Below are 19,755 nucleotides of genomic sequence, written 5' to 3' on the forward strand. Positions count from 1 at the left end.
TACAGTGACAGATGTATTGCTGACGGTTAGTTTGTTTAGTTAATACATTAAATAATGTTAACAAATGAAACCGTATCGTAAAGTGTTAATTATATTATTTGGGATTAGTTTTAATATTTAATAAATTAATAATCATATTAATAATCATGCAGTCCCTTTGTTAGTTTGCTGAGGGCCCCCCAGGTTGAGAAGCACTGTTCTAGATCATTTTTACATCATTGCTCTGATTAGTGGCATAATAAAAGATCAAACTGGTGCAAACAAGTGACCAGCAGCCATCAGTCAGTCAGATGCCTATAACCCTTTGTTCATTTTGCAACCTCTGAAAATGTGGAAGTGACCTTGTTGACACGTAAAAGGATGTGTTCACATCCTCTTATGTGAGAGGATGATTTCATCTGGGCAACACAAACACAATCCCAGCAAACTTCCTATGTGAAGCAAAGAGGCATTTGAGGTGCGCAGACTATGAACAGAATGAGTGAAATGCAACCAGGGCCTTTGCTTGAAGTACATTATCCTGAGTCAGCAAAGGTGTGTTCAAAATGTGTATGTTTTGATTCTAAAAACAAGCATTAAATTCAGTTTTAGCCATTTTACCCAGCATTATTTGAGTGAACAAAACAACACAATACCCCATACACTACAACTTTTTGAGACTTTTAAACAGATGATCATTATGAAACGGGGACAGTACGAACACTGGACAACACACTGGAGATAACCTCAAATCCTAACAGCATATCTGATGAGATGCTCTCTTCATCTCAGCTGATTCACGTTCCCACTGTGACCCAGCATGAAGGTTCATCTCAGCTAGCTCCTTCTCCTGATCATATTTCCAACAGCCCTGTACAGGAAGGTTGCTCCCGAGCTTTGCCGAGGAAACAGGTGTTGCTCCATTGTTGTGGTGCGATCGGCCGCTGTGATAGACTCCCACACCGCGAGGGGGTCGACGCTCATTGTGTGGAGTCTCTGATTGATGGGGACCAATATCCCCAATGCGCCTTCTCCTGTGAGCCTAGAGTCTTCTCATCCACATCCCTCCCTCCCACAACAATAAGGACAAACTCCCCCTGCCGTGATCGTTTTAGGAAATAACAGCAGTCGAACAATGGTGACAACATTCAATGGTAAGTGCTTCCTTTTTATATGCTGCCGCCGACACAGTGGCCCGGTTGAGCAGATACAGTAGGATGCAGGGGATCTATCACAGAGCAATATTTACCAGAACCAGGATGCTGATTTGCTCCTGTCTAGGCGGAAATGAGGAACTCTATTCTTTCCTTTTTAGCCTCTATTGGTACCTGTGGGAACTTTACACTCACCTCAGTTTGAGAGCATGCTGTATTGAACAGTGAAATGAGGGGTAGTGTGCTGTATAAAACAAGAAAAAAAAAGTCTAAATTTGTCAATTAAAATAGAATTTTGCTTAGAAATAAAATGTTCTACTTTGTTTAGTTTTTGCTGCTTTGCATATGAAACCATTTGAATATTTTTTTTATATATTTTGTGTACAGTAGTGGGCAAAAGTGATGGGCATTGTTTTTTTTGTGTGTTTTTTTTTAATGACCCTACAAGTTTGATAAAACCATCAAAATACGAGGACGAGGATATATATATATATATATATAGGCTATATATAATATTGTTCTTCCCACATAAAATATAAATATGTAAAGGTATTTATCTGACAGAATTATTTGAGAAAAAATTGGGTACACTACAGTTACAGGTTTTATTTTTCTATGACAAAAAAAATCTGAAAAAAAAACAACAACAAAAATAGCTCCAAAAAAAAAATACATTGACAACAACATAATCAGGTATTACAATTTTGCTGGTTCTCTCTTGTTTTTGCATGTGTTCATAATTTTTTATGACAGCCTGACCAAAAATTATGTCAGCACAATTTGGCAGGTTTCATTGCGTTATCACAAAAAAAAAAAAAAAAAAAAAAAAAAATGCAATATGCTTACAAAATCTTTAACACATTTTTGGATGTCAGGATGTCATCCAAAGTTTGAAGTTTTCCTAGGCTGGACATCACTTTTGGCCACTACTGTATGTCTAATGTGTACTGTATATGATGTTTAATATCTTTTTTTTTATTATATATATTTTATATGTTATTTTTATTAAAGAAAGATGATGAAAAACAACTTTAGAAAGATCTGAATACGTATTTATTCCTATGGATGTTCTTTTTACCAAGTAAAATGATGGAAATCCCCATATTGTGAAATTTACAAGTGCCCGTCTAAAGATGTAATACTGTAGTGTACATATTTTTGAATTTATGCACTATTATTGTTCTGTATCCAGTCTGTTTGGATAGAATTTCTGTGTTCTGGGTTCCTTTTATCATGAATAACCGATATGATTGAGTCATAAGCAGCTTGAGTATTTGATTAGTGTACATAATGTGGATAAATAAGTGTGCCAGTGGAATATAAATATGTAGAATAAATAAAGCACATTCTATATTTGGAAAGAATCACATTTTGTCCATGCCAGGTGTGCGAGTTCACAGGTAAAAACAGTGAGGAATATGAAACTGATTGAAAAGATATGAACCCTACTGTCATATACAAACAGGAAGAGGTTTAACACAAAACAACTTTAGCATGTCTTTCATGTCAGACATAACCAACGCCTATGTCTGATTATAAAGGAGTTACTTTCACTTCAAATTATGACTCAAACCTAACGAATTCTGGAGCTTCAGGAGCTGGCTGACAAAAACATGTATTATGGCAGCCATTTAAACAGAGACAAGTGTAATGTAAAAAAAATGCATAATCGCTGTGCCTGAATATGGCTTTTGGGAATCTGCTTTAGAACTAATACATTAGATATACATATATTCTATTATATACTATATGTATACATGTGTATATATATGTATATTATGTATATCTATTATATACTAAACTATATAGTATTAGCGTGTACATAGATATACACACTAATACATAGAACTAATACATTACTCTATAACTTTCCTACAGTCTGAGCACAGACATGTTTTTGTCCAGTGACATTTTACAGGCTGACCAGTGTTTAAAAGCAATGACACACACACTGATGATCGTCACCACTGAAACTTTCATCCAGTTTCATTTCCATAGTTGCACAATCTGTGGCCCTCCAGCAGAATTTCGATTAAAGGGACAGTTAACCCAAAGATGAAAGTTCTGTCATCATTGTTGTTCCAAACCTGCATGAATTTCTTTAGAAAAGAAGATATTTTGAAGAATGTCAGTAACCAAACAGTTGATGGACCCCATTGACTTCCATAGTATATTCTTCAAAATATAGTATTTTATGTTCAGAAATTCATACATGTTTGGAACAACTTGAGGGTGAGTAAATGATGACAGAATTTTCATTTTTGGGAACTATCCCTTTAACTGGAATTTAAGCTTGGCCAATGATCTGTTATTAAGTGGAGAACCTGTTATTTTATTCAAGTGGATGTTTGTCACAAGAAATTACTTAGCCTATTTATTTATTTATTTATTTTATTGTAGTAATTTATGTTGTACTGTACTGAAACATTTACAAATATGCTAAATCCATTTATCTGTTAGTTGAAATTAACCAAACCCGCCTTCCCGTGGTTTAATCTGCACAGTAACATATTTTGACATTCCTGTCTCTTAAGTTGCTGATGGACAAGCACATGACTGCCTAAAAAAAACATCCTTCTGTATATGTATTATTAGAGTTTCTGTCGGATGCCGTTTATGCATGAAAAGGAGAAGTATCTCGCTACTTTAAAGCTATAGTCAACCAAAACACTAAAGGCCAGCTCTTGCAGAGTGACTATGAACTTTCTTCCAGAGTGCTATGGCAGCAATGAAAATAAATATATCATTTGAATATTATAGACAGTATTAAATAGAAAACTAATTTGCAAGTAAAATGATTTCAAGAGTAAAGTAAATATCCCTTTTTTCAGCTGCATATGTATTAGACCCTTGAACTTAGAGGCTTTTCCTTCATCATTTTTTGAAAATATGTGTGCAGTCAGTGCATCACATGAATGCATCAAATACTATGAGTTCTTCAGTGCATCAGTCTCTAACAGAATCCAAAGCACATGAATCTATAGAGCTCAAACATCAGCTGTACTTGTGGGTCTGACTACATCTTACAACCAATCGATATACTGTACATATGTATGTATGAATACAAATATTTTCAAATGTTGTCATTCAATGTCATACACCCCCCAAATAATCTTACTGAATCTTCTGTGAGAACTAGAACGACTTCTGTAAGTCTGTTGCTTGAACATGATAAGATCTCAGACTTAGCTGCTGTTTTTACATCTGACCATGCACCACAGAGGAAGACAGAAAAAGATTGCTTTAAGCGCTAAAATTCTGCATTGTTTGAGTAATAGAATCATGTAAAGTAACATAACCGGACAGCAATGCTGTCATATGCCTATATTATAGGTGTGCATTATTGTGTTGCATACAGGTAGATGAATATCATTCAACAGAATACGGTTCAGAAAAGTTGTCCTGCATGCCTCACTGCACAGAATCAGTGAATAGTAAAGTTTCCATCTGACATCCTCAGCTGAGTGTCCTCTGTCTTAAAAAAACTCAATTTAAAGAGTCTTGGATCAATGGGGGTCTTCACTTGTAAACATTTGAGCTGGTACAGCATGCAAAAACTGTTTCCCCTCTGATGCTGGCTAAAGCAAATCATGAGCAAGCTTAAATCCACCTGCACACCGTCATGTTCAATGACTTGAACTTATCCTGAGTTTGATTATTTTCCTAGGCTATATTGAGCTCAGATTTAACCATCATGATACGAGAATGCACCACAGGAATCACTTACCTGGAGTTGTTAGCCTCTTCCCATGATTTCTTTGCCTCTTATCAGCATGCGGGGTGAGATGGAACCGGCGTCCTCGAAGCGTAATCCAGCACTTAAGATGAAAAGAGATGGAAATGTAACCACATCCTTCAGCATCAGCCTACATAGACGCTGAAACGACGGCAGCAACAACAGGAGCAGTCTTCAGTACGACTGTGGCGCTTTACTGACACTAAACAGGAACTCAGAGAGAGAAGGTGCAGAAGAACTCAAAGAGGAAGACATGGGCTACATGTGTTCATGAGTGGGAGGAGGTTTAGCTTACACACACGGCTTTTGTTCTTTGACAGATGCCTTAGTTTTTATTAATGCCATGGATGGCAATTTGACATAAATGGTAAGCTGATCTTAGAAATGACAGCTTTTGTTGAGAATACTGAAAAATTATTTTAAACTGCCATGTAGATATGTTTAAAGTGTTCTCAAACATAAGAGTATAGGCCTACCCACAATATCAAAATAATTAGTTTTCTTTTTAAAAATGTAACTTTAAAAAGGTAACTTAATGACTTTTTACTAGTTTTATTGTCTGAATAACATAATTTGAATCATACAATGGCATGGTGTGTTTTAAGTGTGCTTAAGTCTAACTGCCGACTCAGCCTCTATACTCAGAGTAAGATCACATCTTAACTTCCCCCGAGGGCAAAATTTGCATTTTATACAGTAAGAATGTCTCAGTCACTCTCTGTCTCTTCCCTTCTCAAAAATCGCAGCGCACACACATTAGTCAGCTGAACAGTAAGGTAGTGGAACTCATTGAATATTGTGTGGTTTTTCTAAAGAAGGAACTTAGCTGATAACCCTTCCAATCAGAAGGACCATGACAGGAAGCTCAGAATTCTAAGTTAGAATATGCAATGGTAGATCAACAATAGCAAAAGATAGGCAGGCCTGTGACGTGACACTTGTTTAATGGGAGATAGGTTAGGAATGGGTGAGCTTGGCTAAGTGGAAAATGAAATACTGCCATCTAGTGGTCCAACCGCTTAGCAGACCAATAAATATAGAAAGTAGCCATGTGTTTGTAGATTCCAGAGGATTGGCGTTGTATGAATAAAACGGGAAAATGTATTGGGCACAACTTATTTGTAAATTATCAAAAACCCGTAAACCATTCTGTTGAATATGCTTTCTGAGCTTGAACTTCCTCAAATGAAAGCCAGAAATAGCCTATAGGCTACGTAGCCTGATAGGAAAAGTCTGTAGGCCTATTCGTTTGTTTTAAATGAAGGCCTATTTGTATAAACGACTTAAAGGAGTGTTTAAGTCAGCTGTTTAATAGAAATCACTTTAAAATAACTCTGATCATATGATCTCTGGTTTTATTTACATTCACATGGATAGGCTAATCTATATGAATTTTCAGACTTGAAACGTATTCTGACACCAATGATATTTGCTCATGCGTCTTCTAGTTCCAACAGCCTGGCCTGCGTTTCCAAAAAGCATCGATAAGCCTAAGTATATCGTTGAACCATTGCCGCCAAATGGCATTGTTATAGTTAACAGCTTTTGAGAAGCGCTGCCCTGTTCAGTTCCCATCTCGAATCAATCATCCAAATTCAGGCGAAGCCTGACTGACGTCGCTAATAGAGATAACCAGTGAATTTGAATGACCGTTTGATTTCATTTATCATATAGAGCTGAACATTGTTATTCCTGAAATGCTTGGAGGCGCGCTAGTTGGAGCATTTGACTTGTGCCCTTGTTACAATTGAGACAACTTTTATTTAAAATAATAAATTCTTTATACTGCACTCAGGGTGAGAATTAGCCTAGAAAATGGCCCAGAGGGATCTATCTAACCCAACAAAGAGTAGGGCCTACTAGGCCTACGTCTAGCCTAAAAGTAGTTCTATTCCACATTCTTAAAAATAAAGATTATTTAGCCTATAATGTAGTTCCATGAAGAACCTTAAACATCCATGGAACCTTCTGTTGCACAAAAGGTTCTTTATACTGGAAAAGGGTTCTTTAAATTTTTTTAAATGTTCTTCATGAAAAAATAAATAAATAAATATATATATATATATAGGCCTATATATATATATATATATATATATATGTGTGTGTGTGTGTGTGTGTGTGTGTGTGTGTGTGTGTGTGTGTGTGTGTGTATCAGAACTTTTCACTGAAAGGTACTTTAGGGAACCAAAATTGGTTCTTCTATGCTATGGCATCATTGCGAAAAGCCCCTTTTCGGAACCTTTATTTTTAAGAGGTCATAATCTGAGTAAACCCAGAAAGTGCACAAAATAGGAGGGTATGCCTATTGTATTTGCATAACCTATTGCCTACACATTGTAGAGGACTCAGAACATTATTTCGATTTATCGAAGTTATATCGCGGAGTTATAGCACCACATTCGCGAATAGAATAGCCTATCCTGTTGAGTTGAGGTTACTATAGCAACGGCAGACCGCTCGTGTGCTTTTCATTGGATGTGTCTCCATTCAGGATGAGTAGCAGCTACATCTTATCTTATCTTATCTTATCTTATCTTATCTTATCTTATCTTATCTTATCTTTTCTATTCTATTCTATTCTATTATTTTCTTTTCAGAAATATAACATTTGCATAGAGGAAATGTGCATAGGTCCATAGCGACAATATTTAAAAAAACACTGGATAAGGTAGCCAATATGTCACACAAATATATGCTTATAAAAAGTAATCGCTAAAAAAAAAAAAAAAAAAAAAAAAAATTCATAATAATCATAAATAGACCAGTAGGCTAAATAATGCAACAAAAAACATTTTGTTGTATTGGTCTGTATAATTAAAATGTATTTAATAAAAGCAATCTTTTATGGTCATTTTATGGCACAGGCTGTCCTCCTTCAGGTAAGCGTGTGTGTATTGAGCGAGAAAGGATTTCATCAACCTGATCTAAAAAGTGTTACAAATGTGAAGACCTCGTGCAAAATTAGCTGGATAAGTTACCAGGTTTAAAGTCGGGGTTTGCTTTTAATAAGAGCATTATCCGAACATGCACTGGTTAATCAGAACAGCATTCAAATGCATTAAATTTGGCTGCTATATAAAATAAAAAGGCACCAACCGGAAATTTTTGTTATCAGAAAATGAAACTCATTAATAAAACCAAATTTCATTTTCCAATGCATGGCACAATGAGGCTCAGAAAAAATATATGCAAAAATAGCGTTGTGTTTATCTTTCTCTGCCCTATAGTTTTTTTATGAATTAAATATACGCCACAATTATAGAGCAAATAGCATTAAATATTTATTATTGTAACTAAATTACAAATTAAACTTCTATTCTCTTTATTTCTATTCCTCGTCTGCTCTGGTTTTATTGATAATCTACCAGTGGATGTCGTTGTTCTCTCGAGTGTCACTGCTGTAGATGAATGAGCTCAAAGCTCTGCGTAAAAGACGCGTCCGACTCTGTCTCCATAGAGCACAGAGAGAGAGAGAGAGAGAGAGAGAGAGAGAGAGAGAGAGAGAGAGAGAGAGAGAGAGAGAGAGAGAGAGAGAACGGGGCAACGTGAGTGTCTCCTATCTCACTAGAGCTCAAACTAACGGGATCTTCTTATATCCTCTACATGCACAGAGATTCAAGAACCAGACAAGTGAAAGCGCGAGTCCATTACTCCAGGAAAAAAAGAGCCAGAACGAACTCAGATTGCTTTGTGACTTTCTGCTTTTGCTGAACTGTTTGACGGAGGTACATTGAAACTGTGTGGAGATTTCCTCTGCGATTTTCTTTAATTGCGAAAGTGTAGGCTAAATATTGCCGGATTTTCCGCAGTGGTTTAGGTCAGGTATCCAGGAGTTTGCCCATGTGTTGGAGTCAGATTCAGATTCACATTAGTTTGTTATTTGGCACCGGTTTGATCGTGGTGTCATAGCGGCTGTGGATTGATCTCGCTCAGATTGTCAACTGATTTCCCTCCGTTACATCTGCAAACAGAGAACGCATCTTCTCATTAGGACACGGCTGTGTTTCAGCTCAGAGAGACTGAGGAAGGCGCGTGATGATGTTGAGGGTCTCGGATGCTTTGGTCACTTTGGTGACTCTCTACTGTGTGGTCAACGGGACTGTCGGCGGATACGGCATGAGCATGTTCGCCGCTCAGACCTCCCCACCGGATCCTTGTTACGACGAGAACGGTCACCCCAGAAGATGCATCCCCGATTTCGTGAACGCGGCGTTCGGGAAGGAAGTGCGCGCGTCCAGCACCTGCGGCAAAACACCGAGTCGGTACTGTGTGGTGACTGAGAAAGGGGATGAAAGGCACAGAAACTGCCACACGTGCGAGGCGTCGGACCCAAAGAAATATCACCCACCTGCTTACCTAACCGACCTGAACAATCCTCATAATCTCACCTGCTGGCAGTCGGACAATTACATCCAATATCCTCAAAACGTCACTTTAACATTATCCCTAAACAAGAAATTCGAAGTGACCTACGTGAGTTTGCAGTTCTGCTCACCCCGACCAGAGTCTATGGGTATCTTTAAATCGATGGACTACGGCAAGTCCTGGGTGCCTTTCCAGTATTACTCGACCCAGTGTAGAAAGATGTTCAACAAGCCCAGCAAAGCCACGATCACTAAGCAAAACGAGCAAGAGGCTATCTGCACAGATTCTCACACCGACATGCACCCACTCTCTGGCGGCTTGATCGCGTTCAGCACCCTGGACGGGCGACCTTCCGCGCACGACTTTGACAATTCACCAGTACTTCAGGACTGGGTGACTGCCACTGACATTAAGGTTACTTTCAGCCGACTGCACACTTTCGGAGACGAAAATGAGGATGACTCGGAGCTGGCCAGAGATTCCTATTTTTACGCCGTGTCAGACCTGCAGGTCGGAGGCAGATGTAAGTGTAATGGACACGCGTCACGGTGCGTCAAAGACCGGGATGGAAACCTAGTGTGCGAGTGCAAGCACAATACAGCCGGACCAGAGTGTGACAGATGCAAACCGTTTCACTATGACCGACCTTGGCAGCGCGCAACCGCCAGAGAAGCCAACGAATGTGTCGGTAGGTCCAACTCTTTATTTCTGTGTCATCTCTGGAAAGCGCCTTCGGCGAGAACATATCGCCAAAGATAAATCGTTGATCTTTCGTCGCACGTACAATTTGTTTGAGATGAGTTCGAAACCAGCCATGACTACCGAGTGAAAAGTGCGGGTGTTTTCTTTTTAATTTCAAGCATTTCGCATCTAGTGAATGGATCTTTCAGGACCATTACAGTTGCTATAACAATATAGGCGACAGATTTATGGAGAAAGCGCGATGATTTTGAGGAAGAAAGATCATCAAAATCGATTTTTTTTTTTACAAGACTTGAAATAATGGTTTGAAGATACTGTTGTCAGTCCTGAGTTAAACGAATATAAATTATTACAGGCTATCATGATCTTATAGCCGATTTGTATTAATCTCGCGGCATCTAACATCTTGAGGTTTGAATAAATGTTGGAAAATAATGACTGAATGTTCAACTTCATTATAAGGTCTGCTTTTGCAGTCTATTTTATTTAGGCTACTATTAAATAAAAGTTTATACTAAAATAAAACAAATGGGAATTTTGGAAACTTAAGTTCGCTTACACTGTACGGAAAATAAAATAATGCGTGAAATATATAGCCTAGGCTATATTAAAAAAAAATTAGGAGGAAAAAAGACAAGTTTGTCAGTTTTCCAGTAGGCTATAGCTTGTTAAGATGCATTTTAATGTTTGTAATATAAGCATTACAAACAAGATATTTCAATACAGTTTAAATAATAATAATGTTTAAATAATATCCAGTGTTTATTATTAGTTTAGGAGAAAAAAATCGTATATCCGGCATCAACACGCATAATGGAAAAAAATCTATTTGTAAAAAAAAGAAGAAGAAGGTGAACAGGTGTCTTAAAAACAAACAGCATTTTGTCGTCTAAAGAGCAATGTGATAAAAGTCTGCCAATGAGCCGCCTCGTGTTTTGGCCCGTGCACTCACTTTTATCACTGTCATTAAAATACATTTTCAGACATATCCAGAATATCACTTTCATGTTAGGCTTAAATTAAATGATTTTATTTCGAGTTATATCACAAACAAAATACATATATAAAAGGCTACAAACTATCGAATTGAGTTATATCAGCAGCGCTGGTTAGGTTCCTAAATATTTATTTACATATTAATATTATTCACTCTCAGGAATAATAATTAAAAAAAAGGTACAAAAACTATCACTGGAACGGTACCCTTGCAAAAGCTACACCTTTTACCTAATGAGTGCATATTATTATTGCCAATCTAAATGGTACCAAAAATATACATATTAGTACCTAAATGGAACATATTATAACCTTCTTAAAGGGTACAGAGTGTTGTTACTGGTATTTTATTAAGCATTTGTAAAAAATATATTTTGTATTCACAGATATTTGTAATACACATTACCATTGTATGAGAAACTATATGGGGAATATGGATATTTAGCCTATTGCTAAGGCCACAAAAATAAAGAAATTAAACCATAACGCTTAATTTAATAAACGAATAACATAATTTATAAACTAAATTAAAAGTCATAATTTGCCCTGAATTGTCTGGCCACTCTTAAGCCGGCCTATACCAAGCTGAAGCTCCTTTAAAGCAGTCTCTTTATCAGCAGCTTGAAAGATAAGATAACTCTCTGGGTTATTAAAAGTGCATATGGGTCCAGCAGATGCATAATACCTGTAGATTAAAACATCCCTTCAAATAAAATAGGATTAATACTGGCAATGCCCTTTTTGTATGTCAGTGATTTCACTTTGCCTATACTGTTAAATAGAATATTATGGAAGAAAAAAAGCTGTACCTCTTTGGATGAAACTGTCTGCATCTTAAAACATGATGAAGAATAATACTATTTAACATTACATCTATTTAATGAGTCTGTGTCTTTAACAGATATAGCTTTCATTGCTGATTTTCTGTCAATGTGAAAACTTAAAAATTCAGTTCAATATCAGAATGACTTAAGCAGTCTGTATGGATTGAGGGTGCTCTGTCAAGTCGACATGCAAATAATGCCTGGTCCTGCATAACCAAATGAATTTTTCAGTGACTGTTTTGAATTTTAAGAGAAGAGCTTGTTCTTATTCTCCTTTCTCTAAGAAAGCCCTATATGTATCTATGCACTAGAACTGTAAACAAACCAGTTTAGATGCCACTGTCACACAGGAGACATGATTGCTCCCCTGTATCCTTGACACTTTATTTTTACCGGGCCTTCATGAGTGTGTCTTGCATGGGGCACAAAAGATCGTCACTCACAGCATCCATCTTGCTGTCAGCGAGCCGACGCTTTTGCCGAACATTCCTCGGCTGTGTTTTTCCTGAGCGCAGTGCCATCAGATCCAGTGCCGAAATGAAAAGAGAGTGCAAGAGAATGAAAAGGAGTGAAGAAGTGAAAAGAGAGGAGTGAAGGGGTGGGCAACGTTAAAGCAAACAGAGCTTAAACAGGAGAAGAAAGAGCAGTGTGACACCTCTGAGCGAGGGCAGAGCCCAAGGGAAAACCTTTGTGTGCGAGTGAGGGCAAAATGCAATCAAACACCGATAGAAACACTATGGCAACCTCTCATTCATAACCCAAGCCTAAATATGGAACGTATGTTGTAAATGATCTGACTGAGGGTTTGGTCCTCTTTCATCACTACTGTATGTAGGAGAAACATTCCAGCATTCTGGGAATTATTTCAGTGTAACTCTCTTTGTTGGTCCTAATATGTTCATGAACTAGATTGAACCCTTACTGAAAGGAAAGGAGCTCGAGTTGAACCGGGATACTATGAATTCCATTTGCTAAATATCATAAGAATATAGAGACCGGATAGAATGATTTGAGAACATGAGGGAGGTTTTAAAGTGAGTGAAACATAGGACAAGAAATAGTGTTGAGAGAGAGTGTTTAATAGATTGCGATCAATAACTAGGACTGCAAAGAGACCTAGGTTTCACTTAAACTGCACTTAACTGATTGGAAAAGGAGCCGTATAACCCCCTGAGTGCCCCGTTAATGTGGCCTTAGGGTATTGATCAGCTAATGCCATTGAGAAGCATAATTCCTTAATGCATTGAGCCATAGTCTGAAGCCTGTCAAGAATACAAAATAAAGAGAAGGCGGCCATTCTGTGAAATAGGAATGCCACTCCATGCTTGGGAAAAAATCATTCAAATTATTATTATATTACATACAAATCATTTTCAAATCAAGTCATATTTATGTATATAGTCTTTACACTATACAGATTGTTTCAAAGCAGCTTCACAGTAAACGGGAAAATAACAGTGTTAATGTTGTAAAATCAATCAAATCTTGATGACAAGAGTTCGTGTTTTATCTCAGACTGGTTTTAGACGAATGAGGGATGTTTCTCTGTCCTCTATTGTTGGAAGTAAAGCATATCGCTGTCAGGATACAAATCGTTTCTCTTGTATTTCCCGCATGTGCTTGTTTCTCTGTCACAAAGTTAAGTTTAACTCCCTAGCATCTCTCCCACATGCCAAACCACAACATGACTCTGCCAGTTTGAACAGATTTCTCTCACATAGTTACCACATGATCTCCTTTAACATTAACTACACACTTGGAAGTGGTTTAAAGCTCTCTTGGGCCTGATTCTGAAATTCTTGACTGGCAGTGCAGGTTGATGTGTTGAAGGCATGAATTAGATGGACCCATCAGGCTAATCTCCAAAGACATTTTATTCACGTTTTAGTGGAAACAAAGTACTCTCAATTTGGTCTTCTCAAATGTAAAGGAATAGTTCACTCAAAAAGTTAAATTCTGTCATCATTTACTCATCCTCATGTTGTTTCAAACTTGTATGATTTCTTTCTTCTGCGGAAAACAAAAGAAGATATTTGAAGAATGTTTCAGTTGCTTTTGTCCATACAATTAGTGTTTTCAAAGTCAACGGGGTCCAAAAGTTTTAAGTTCCAAAATGGACATAAAGGTAGCATAAAAGCAACCCATTTGTTTAATACACTTTGTATGTTGAAAAGCCAGAAATATAAAGGGTTAGTTCACGCAAAAATGAAAATTCCGTCATCATTTACTCACCCTCATGTCATTCCAAACCCGTAATGCTTGTCTTCTTCTTCAAAACACAAATGAAACATATTTAATGAATGTAAGAGATTTCGGTTCCTCCATTGAATGTCCATTCCACCAAAACTTTGATGCTTCAAAAAGTTCATAAAGAGATTGTAAACCAAATCCATATGTATTGAGCAGTTTAATCCAAGTCCTCTGAAGAGACATGATGGCTTTATATGATGAATAGACTTCATTTAACTCTGCATTTAACATAGAAAAATTGACTGACACACATAGAACACATTGAATATGGTAAATGGAAGCTCAAACGTGTTTTGAAAATGAACGAAAATCGGGTTTGGAACGACATGAGGGTGAGTAAATGATGTAAGAATTTTGGGGTAAACTAAGTAGTGATTTATTCTCAAGTCAAATCAAATCATTGATCAACTCATGTATGCCCATATCAAATATGGCAACATTTCAATAGCATCAAACCTCATTGGTCGTTGTACTATTATGATAAGTCAGGTGACATGCAAGTTCCGTTGATGTTTATTGTTAATGACACATCAACATATTTGGTTTGGACTCAGACTTGGTTTAAATCGCTGAAGCTGTAAGGCGCTTGAAAGTTTTGGACCCCATTGACTTTCATTGTATGGACAAAACTGTCAATTTGAAATGACAAATGTAATGTAAATAATGACACAATTTAATTTTTTTGGGTGAAACTTTCTTTTAACAAAAAGCTAAAATGAAAGCTTGTATTTAATAAACAACTTTTAAAAAATGTATTTAAATATATAATTCCTTTAGTTCAGTAATACAGCAGGGTGTTAAATGTTTGTCAGATTTCTTAGACAATCAGCCATCAGTAATCTTTGTCTTTGTGTTTTTGTCTATGCCAGTAAAAGTAAAAGGCTCTAGTTAATGTTTTAGCTGCCACATGACTTTTATAAATCAACATCTCTAATCTTCAAAGCTGCCGATGGATCAAATAGTCCCACCTATCAAGCAAAATAGGGTGAGATGTGAGATGAGAAACCTGACAGAACTTTTGCACTTTGCTCTGCTGCATCACTATTGTACCTCACTACTGTTCAAAGGGGATGAATTACCATCATAGACGTGTAGCAGTTCATTTCTCTAACCAGTGACCGCATTTCCCAGAACACTTATCAGTGTTTACTGGTGTCCAGCTTGTTCTTGTGGAGGAATTTTGAAAAGTGTATTCATCCACTGCAAATGCATCAGACAAATACAGCAAACACCTAGAAGTTCTGAACCACCTGTTTGTGATTGTAACAATGAACATGAATGTTTTCCACTAGCAAGTGAGAAAGCTCATTAGCTCTTTCATGTTACTCCACACCGGCTGCCAGCTTTTTTGACAGGAACGGTGATCAAAAACAATGTTTTTTTTGTTGAGAATTTGGAGTCAAGACTATGATGCTCAAGCCCAGCCTCTTCAGGAGAACCAGAGATATAAGGGTGCATTGAACTTGCTGTGGGGCAGGCAGGCTGTGTGTTTTTGAGAAGGCCCAGACCTCCTGGCGAGATCAGTGCTGGCGGAAAGCCCACGCTGAGGCTCTGCTGTAGGGGGGTGAGTATATTTCCAGAAGAGAGCCTGGCTCTAGAGCCGAACACTCTGCAGCAAACTCAACCTGATGCCTGCCAGGCTGCAGCGCACAAGGCCCAAACCAGCCATCTGCATCTCGTTTACCTAGACGCCACCACACGCACACACACAGGCTCGGAAACATAAGGGTTAGCACACATATCACGCGCACACAGGATGGTATGTGTAAAAATATGATAATGCTGCTTCTCTTTGTACTAGTGGATAGTTTTAATTTCAAATTAGAGTGAATTCAAGGGCAATGCCATTTGGATGCTCATAAGTGATGGAGCATTATTGTGCCCAGTTTGTGAGAGAATACTATTAAGTATATCTGATGTCATTTTCTAGGATTTAGCTTTAGATTGCTGGTAATTGTCAAGTTTTGAGGGAACTGGACACCATGGCTGATTATAAATGGGAGTCAAAACAATTTATTCATCAGTTTGACAATGTTTAACAATGTCCAAATTTCTGTCTTCCCATCTTACCACAAGTACATCTGTGGTTGGAGCACTTAATTTTTTTTTTTTTTTAAATACAATGATCATGGCTTGTAATACAAGGACACATTGACAGCTGCAGGCCAATGTATGAAAGTGTATATCAACAGGATAGAAGTACTGTATCTCAGGCAGAACCATGGCTCATGAACAGAGAATTGTTTCAAGAGCTGAAAGCCTGCTAAGCTGGCATTTAAAGTATTTTTTTTCATGACTCAATTCCAACTCTGAGGAGCATTATATCTGATGTGTTGTTATTTCTATTGCTGTTATTGATGGAGTTCAGTTGGAATTTGTTGATTGTTTAATTATGAACATAAGATCAGCAGTGATCCGACACACTTTTTTTTTTACATGCAGTGATATTTTGCCTAAGATATTTGATTTAATCATGTTATGTTTATGACTTTTAAAAATATATTGTTCACTTCACGTTTTAATATCCAATTGTATCTATGTTGAATAACCTTATAGTATTAATTGGAATCTGCAATGGAATGGCCATATTTTTAACACAGCTTGGTTTGTATTTCTGAGATTCAAAGATTGGGGAATCATACATAAGCCTTACAGTTAGTCAGAAAAGACATTTATAACACAAAACTGATACCAAAATGTGACAGTATTTTGCACAATTTTAAAAAGTAAATAAAATCAAGGTCATTCAGAGATTCAGATTCAGAATCATGAACCAAACAACTGAGTTTTTTCTTTTGTTTGCTGTGTGTGGAACAATATTGCCACTGCTTAATCCCACAAACATATGGCATGAAAAGGGACAACATTTTTAAAATTATCACTGCATAGAACACACTCATATACAAGACAAAACGGCATGGTTAAGACTTTATATTGGCATCTCAGTGGATTTTCTCTGCCTCCCTAAGGCAAAACATTCATTTTTGAGGCTTTTGTTTGATATTACTTGTCTGATACATAATGGAACACAGATTCCCATTACAAGCCCATGAAGAGGAAATTTTGAGCTTGTTTCTGAAAGAAGGAGAATGTGAAAGTTTCAAGATGAAGACGAGTTCTTTTGAGTGTTTTGGTGGAAGCTGGGTTGCTTCTCCTCCAAACTTCTTCTCCTACACACTCTACAACTTATCATGACTTATTATGACTACATTTTATAATTTCAGGCAGGTTCATGTTATCACTTCACAGATTCAAAGTTGTTTCTTAGGAACATGGGGAATGTCATCCTTCATTGTCTGCATTGTTAGTGTGATACAGAAATAAAGCAGTCTCCACATCACTGACGGGAACCAGCTGAGGATAAATTGGCTGACTCTCACAACACAAACATAGTGTCTCCTGTCTAGAAGTCTGATAGTGTTCACACAGAGTAAATGATACCAACTCGGATTGTTTAATAAAAGTAATATACTGTATATATATATATATATATATATATATATATATATAATTATTACATTTATAATTATTACAATTATTAAATTTTTATTCATTAAAATTATTAAAAAATATATATAATAATTAAAGTCTGCATGAAGCAGAAGTTGCAATAGTCTTTTCTTCCCTATTGTGAGGAATGAAACAGCTTCTCAAACAAGAAAAAATGTTGTGCGGGATTTGATTGGATCATTGGATCATTGTGGTTTGCATCTGCTGTGATCTCATATGAGTAACCCTTGCGCCAGTAAACACGTCAGCAGAGAAGAGAAGAAGAGAGATATTGTTGCAAGAGAAGGGGAAGTTATTTTGATTAAAGTTTGTATTGTGTTTTTTTTTTTTTTTTACATTTACATCTTTAGTTCGTAATATTGCTGTTTGGGAATGAAAAAGGTCTGCAAAGTTACAAAGCACAAAAAGGGAGTTATTCTCTATATCAGTAAGTACTGTTTCCTTTCCAGTGTAAAGTGGGTCGCACACTGGACGCGCAGCTCGGCGGCGCGCCGCGCAGAGCCACGTCTTTTAAATTCGAACACACTATTCTCTATGAGAGTACACACACCGGCGGCGCCTTTCGGCGTCTGTCCGCGGCGGCTCAGGACCGTGTTCAAAATCCTGCCGCGCCACAGAGCGCCATTTACATAGTTTTATATTAAATTTACAGGTGTGTGTCTCAAATCGTAGTTAATGTATATACGGACCTCACCCTGTGCTGCAATATACATTTAGTTTTATATTTATTTACAGAAATCAGAAAATTGCTGATGTTATCGGATTTTCAGGTGACAGTTGTCCTAGACGTGGCGCGGCGCGGCGCTGAGCTGCGCGTCCGGTGTGCGGCCGCCTTGACACAACACGCGTCATGGCTTAACGCTGTGGGAATGCTTCGGTGAGCCGTGTCTGAAGCACAACACAGCGACATAGCCTAGTACGTCCATGACACCATAAATAGATGCCATGTAAGCATGTTGCCAGCTTGTTTGTCTTCAGAAGCCGCGTGTTTGAGTGTGTGTTTGCTGCCTTGTGTATGTGTTTGACAAAGGTAGGAGTTAGATTCCACCATGTCAGGAAAAAAGTACAGGAGATGTGTGATCATTTTGACAAGTTCTATCACCCCAAGCTCCGGTCCTGCTCTCTTTGAAAAAGAAGAGAGCCAAGCCTCTGCACCCCGTGACTCGTGTCCCATGGCAGCCGAGGCACCTCGGCGACTTCGGTGACTTCAGTCATAGGGCTCACAGGTAGAGTTGGCAGACAAGGAGCATAAGACAGGCGATCGAGCCCTTTTTCTCACCCTGTCCACAGACTCTGCGGACCCCATTCTGGATCTTGAAGCTCGCGCTACGATTTCTTGAGGATTTCGACGAGAATAAGGAACTGAGAAGTTGGATGCAGACAGACAGGCGAGGAGCTACTCAAGGTTGTTACTCTCGCTGTGGCCAAGTTGAAATTGGAGTGGCCTGATGAAAAGAGACAGGTCACAAGGCGAACTTGATGACCGCTACCTTACATCTAGTCAAGAGCAACCTCCACACCACCATCTTTGTTCCTCCCTGACCTTCACACCGTGGAGTCTAGGTCTTAGAGGAATCCGTACTGCATGAGTGCATACGCAGGCCACCTCAACATACTCTACGGTGTTCGTATGCGAGAGCTCTGGTTTGGGGCGGTGCCGAGGCAGACGGTCTGCGCTATCAGCCACTTAATGGCTGTGATTACAATGGTGGTTACAGGGAGGCACCTATGGCTCAACCTCATAGGGATCAAGGAAAGAGATAAGACTTTGCTTCTGGGTGCCCAGATCTCACCTTCTGCCTTGTCAACACTGTCAATACTATTGTTGACAGATACCCGGAGGCCAAGAAACAGTCTGCGGTGTTCAGATAATTATTCCTTCGCAGTATCCAGGAGCTGGCACCATTCACAGCTGCTCCAGGCCAGGGCCCGGTGATAGGAGAGAAGAGCAGAAGGCCAATATGCAGCCTGTCTTCCCCCCACAAATATATGGGGACCGGGTAAAGCGCCCAGGCTCCACTGTCTCAGGAAATACAGGATCTCAGATCTGTTATCTCCTCCATGATGGCAAACTAAATGTCCTGACCATCATGGGCCCTGGCCCTGAGGGCATCTCTACCAGAGGGAGATCCATGCACACCACAACATTGTGTGCCTGACCCTCCTCTGGGCCCACGGCAGGCGTTTCCGCTTACCCCACCACTAGCAGTGATTCGTTGGGTAGAGGCAGGCGTTTCCG

General features: G+C 38.3%; 2 protein-coding genes across 4 annotated transcripts in view; one reads left to right on the forward strand and one right to left on the reverse strand.

Annotated features, from left to right (window-relative positions):
* Window positions 1–5,085, reverse strand: part of pik3r5 (phosphoinositide-3-kinase, regulatory subunit 5) — a 31,317-nt gene extending 26,232 nt beyond the window's left edge. The window contains exon 1 of one of the 2 annotated variants that reach the window (XM_082136768.1): window positions 4,861–5,085. The gene's annotated coding sequence lies outside the window, so the exon portion shown is untranslated. The remainder of the gene's footprint in view (window positions 1–4,860) is intronic. The other variant, XM_082136770.1, reaches the window with a different exon arrangement.
* A 3,282-nt stretch (window positions 5,086–8,367) lies between these two features.
* Window positions 8,368–19,755, forward strand: part of ntn1a (netrin 1a) — a 71,005-nt gene continuing 59,617 nt past the window's right edge. The window contains exon 1 of one of the 2 annotated variants that reach the window (XM_082136853.1): window positions 8,368–9,922. In XM_082136853.1, the coding sequence (XP_081992979.1) occupies window positions 8,905–9,922 (1,018 nt within the window). In that variant the 5' untranslated portion in view covers window positions 8,368–8,904. The remainder of the gene's footprint in view (window positions 9,923–19,755) is intronic. The other variant, XM_082136852.1, reaches the window with a different exon arrangement.

The sequence above is a fragment of the Leuciscus leuciscus genome (genome assembly GCF_965113295.1).
Source record: "Leuciscus leuciscus genome assembly, chromosome: 14".
In the NCBI taxonomy this organism is placed as follows: domain Eukaryota; kingdom Metazoa; phylum Chordata; class Actinopteri; order Cypriniformes; family Leuciscidae; genus Leuciscus; species Leuciscus leuciscus.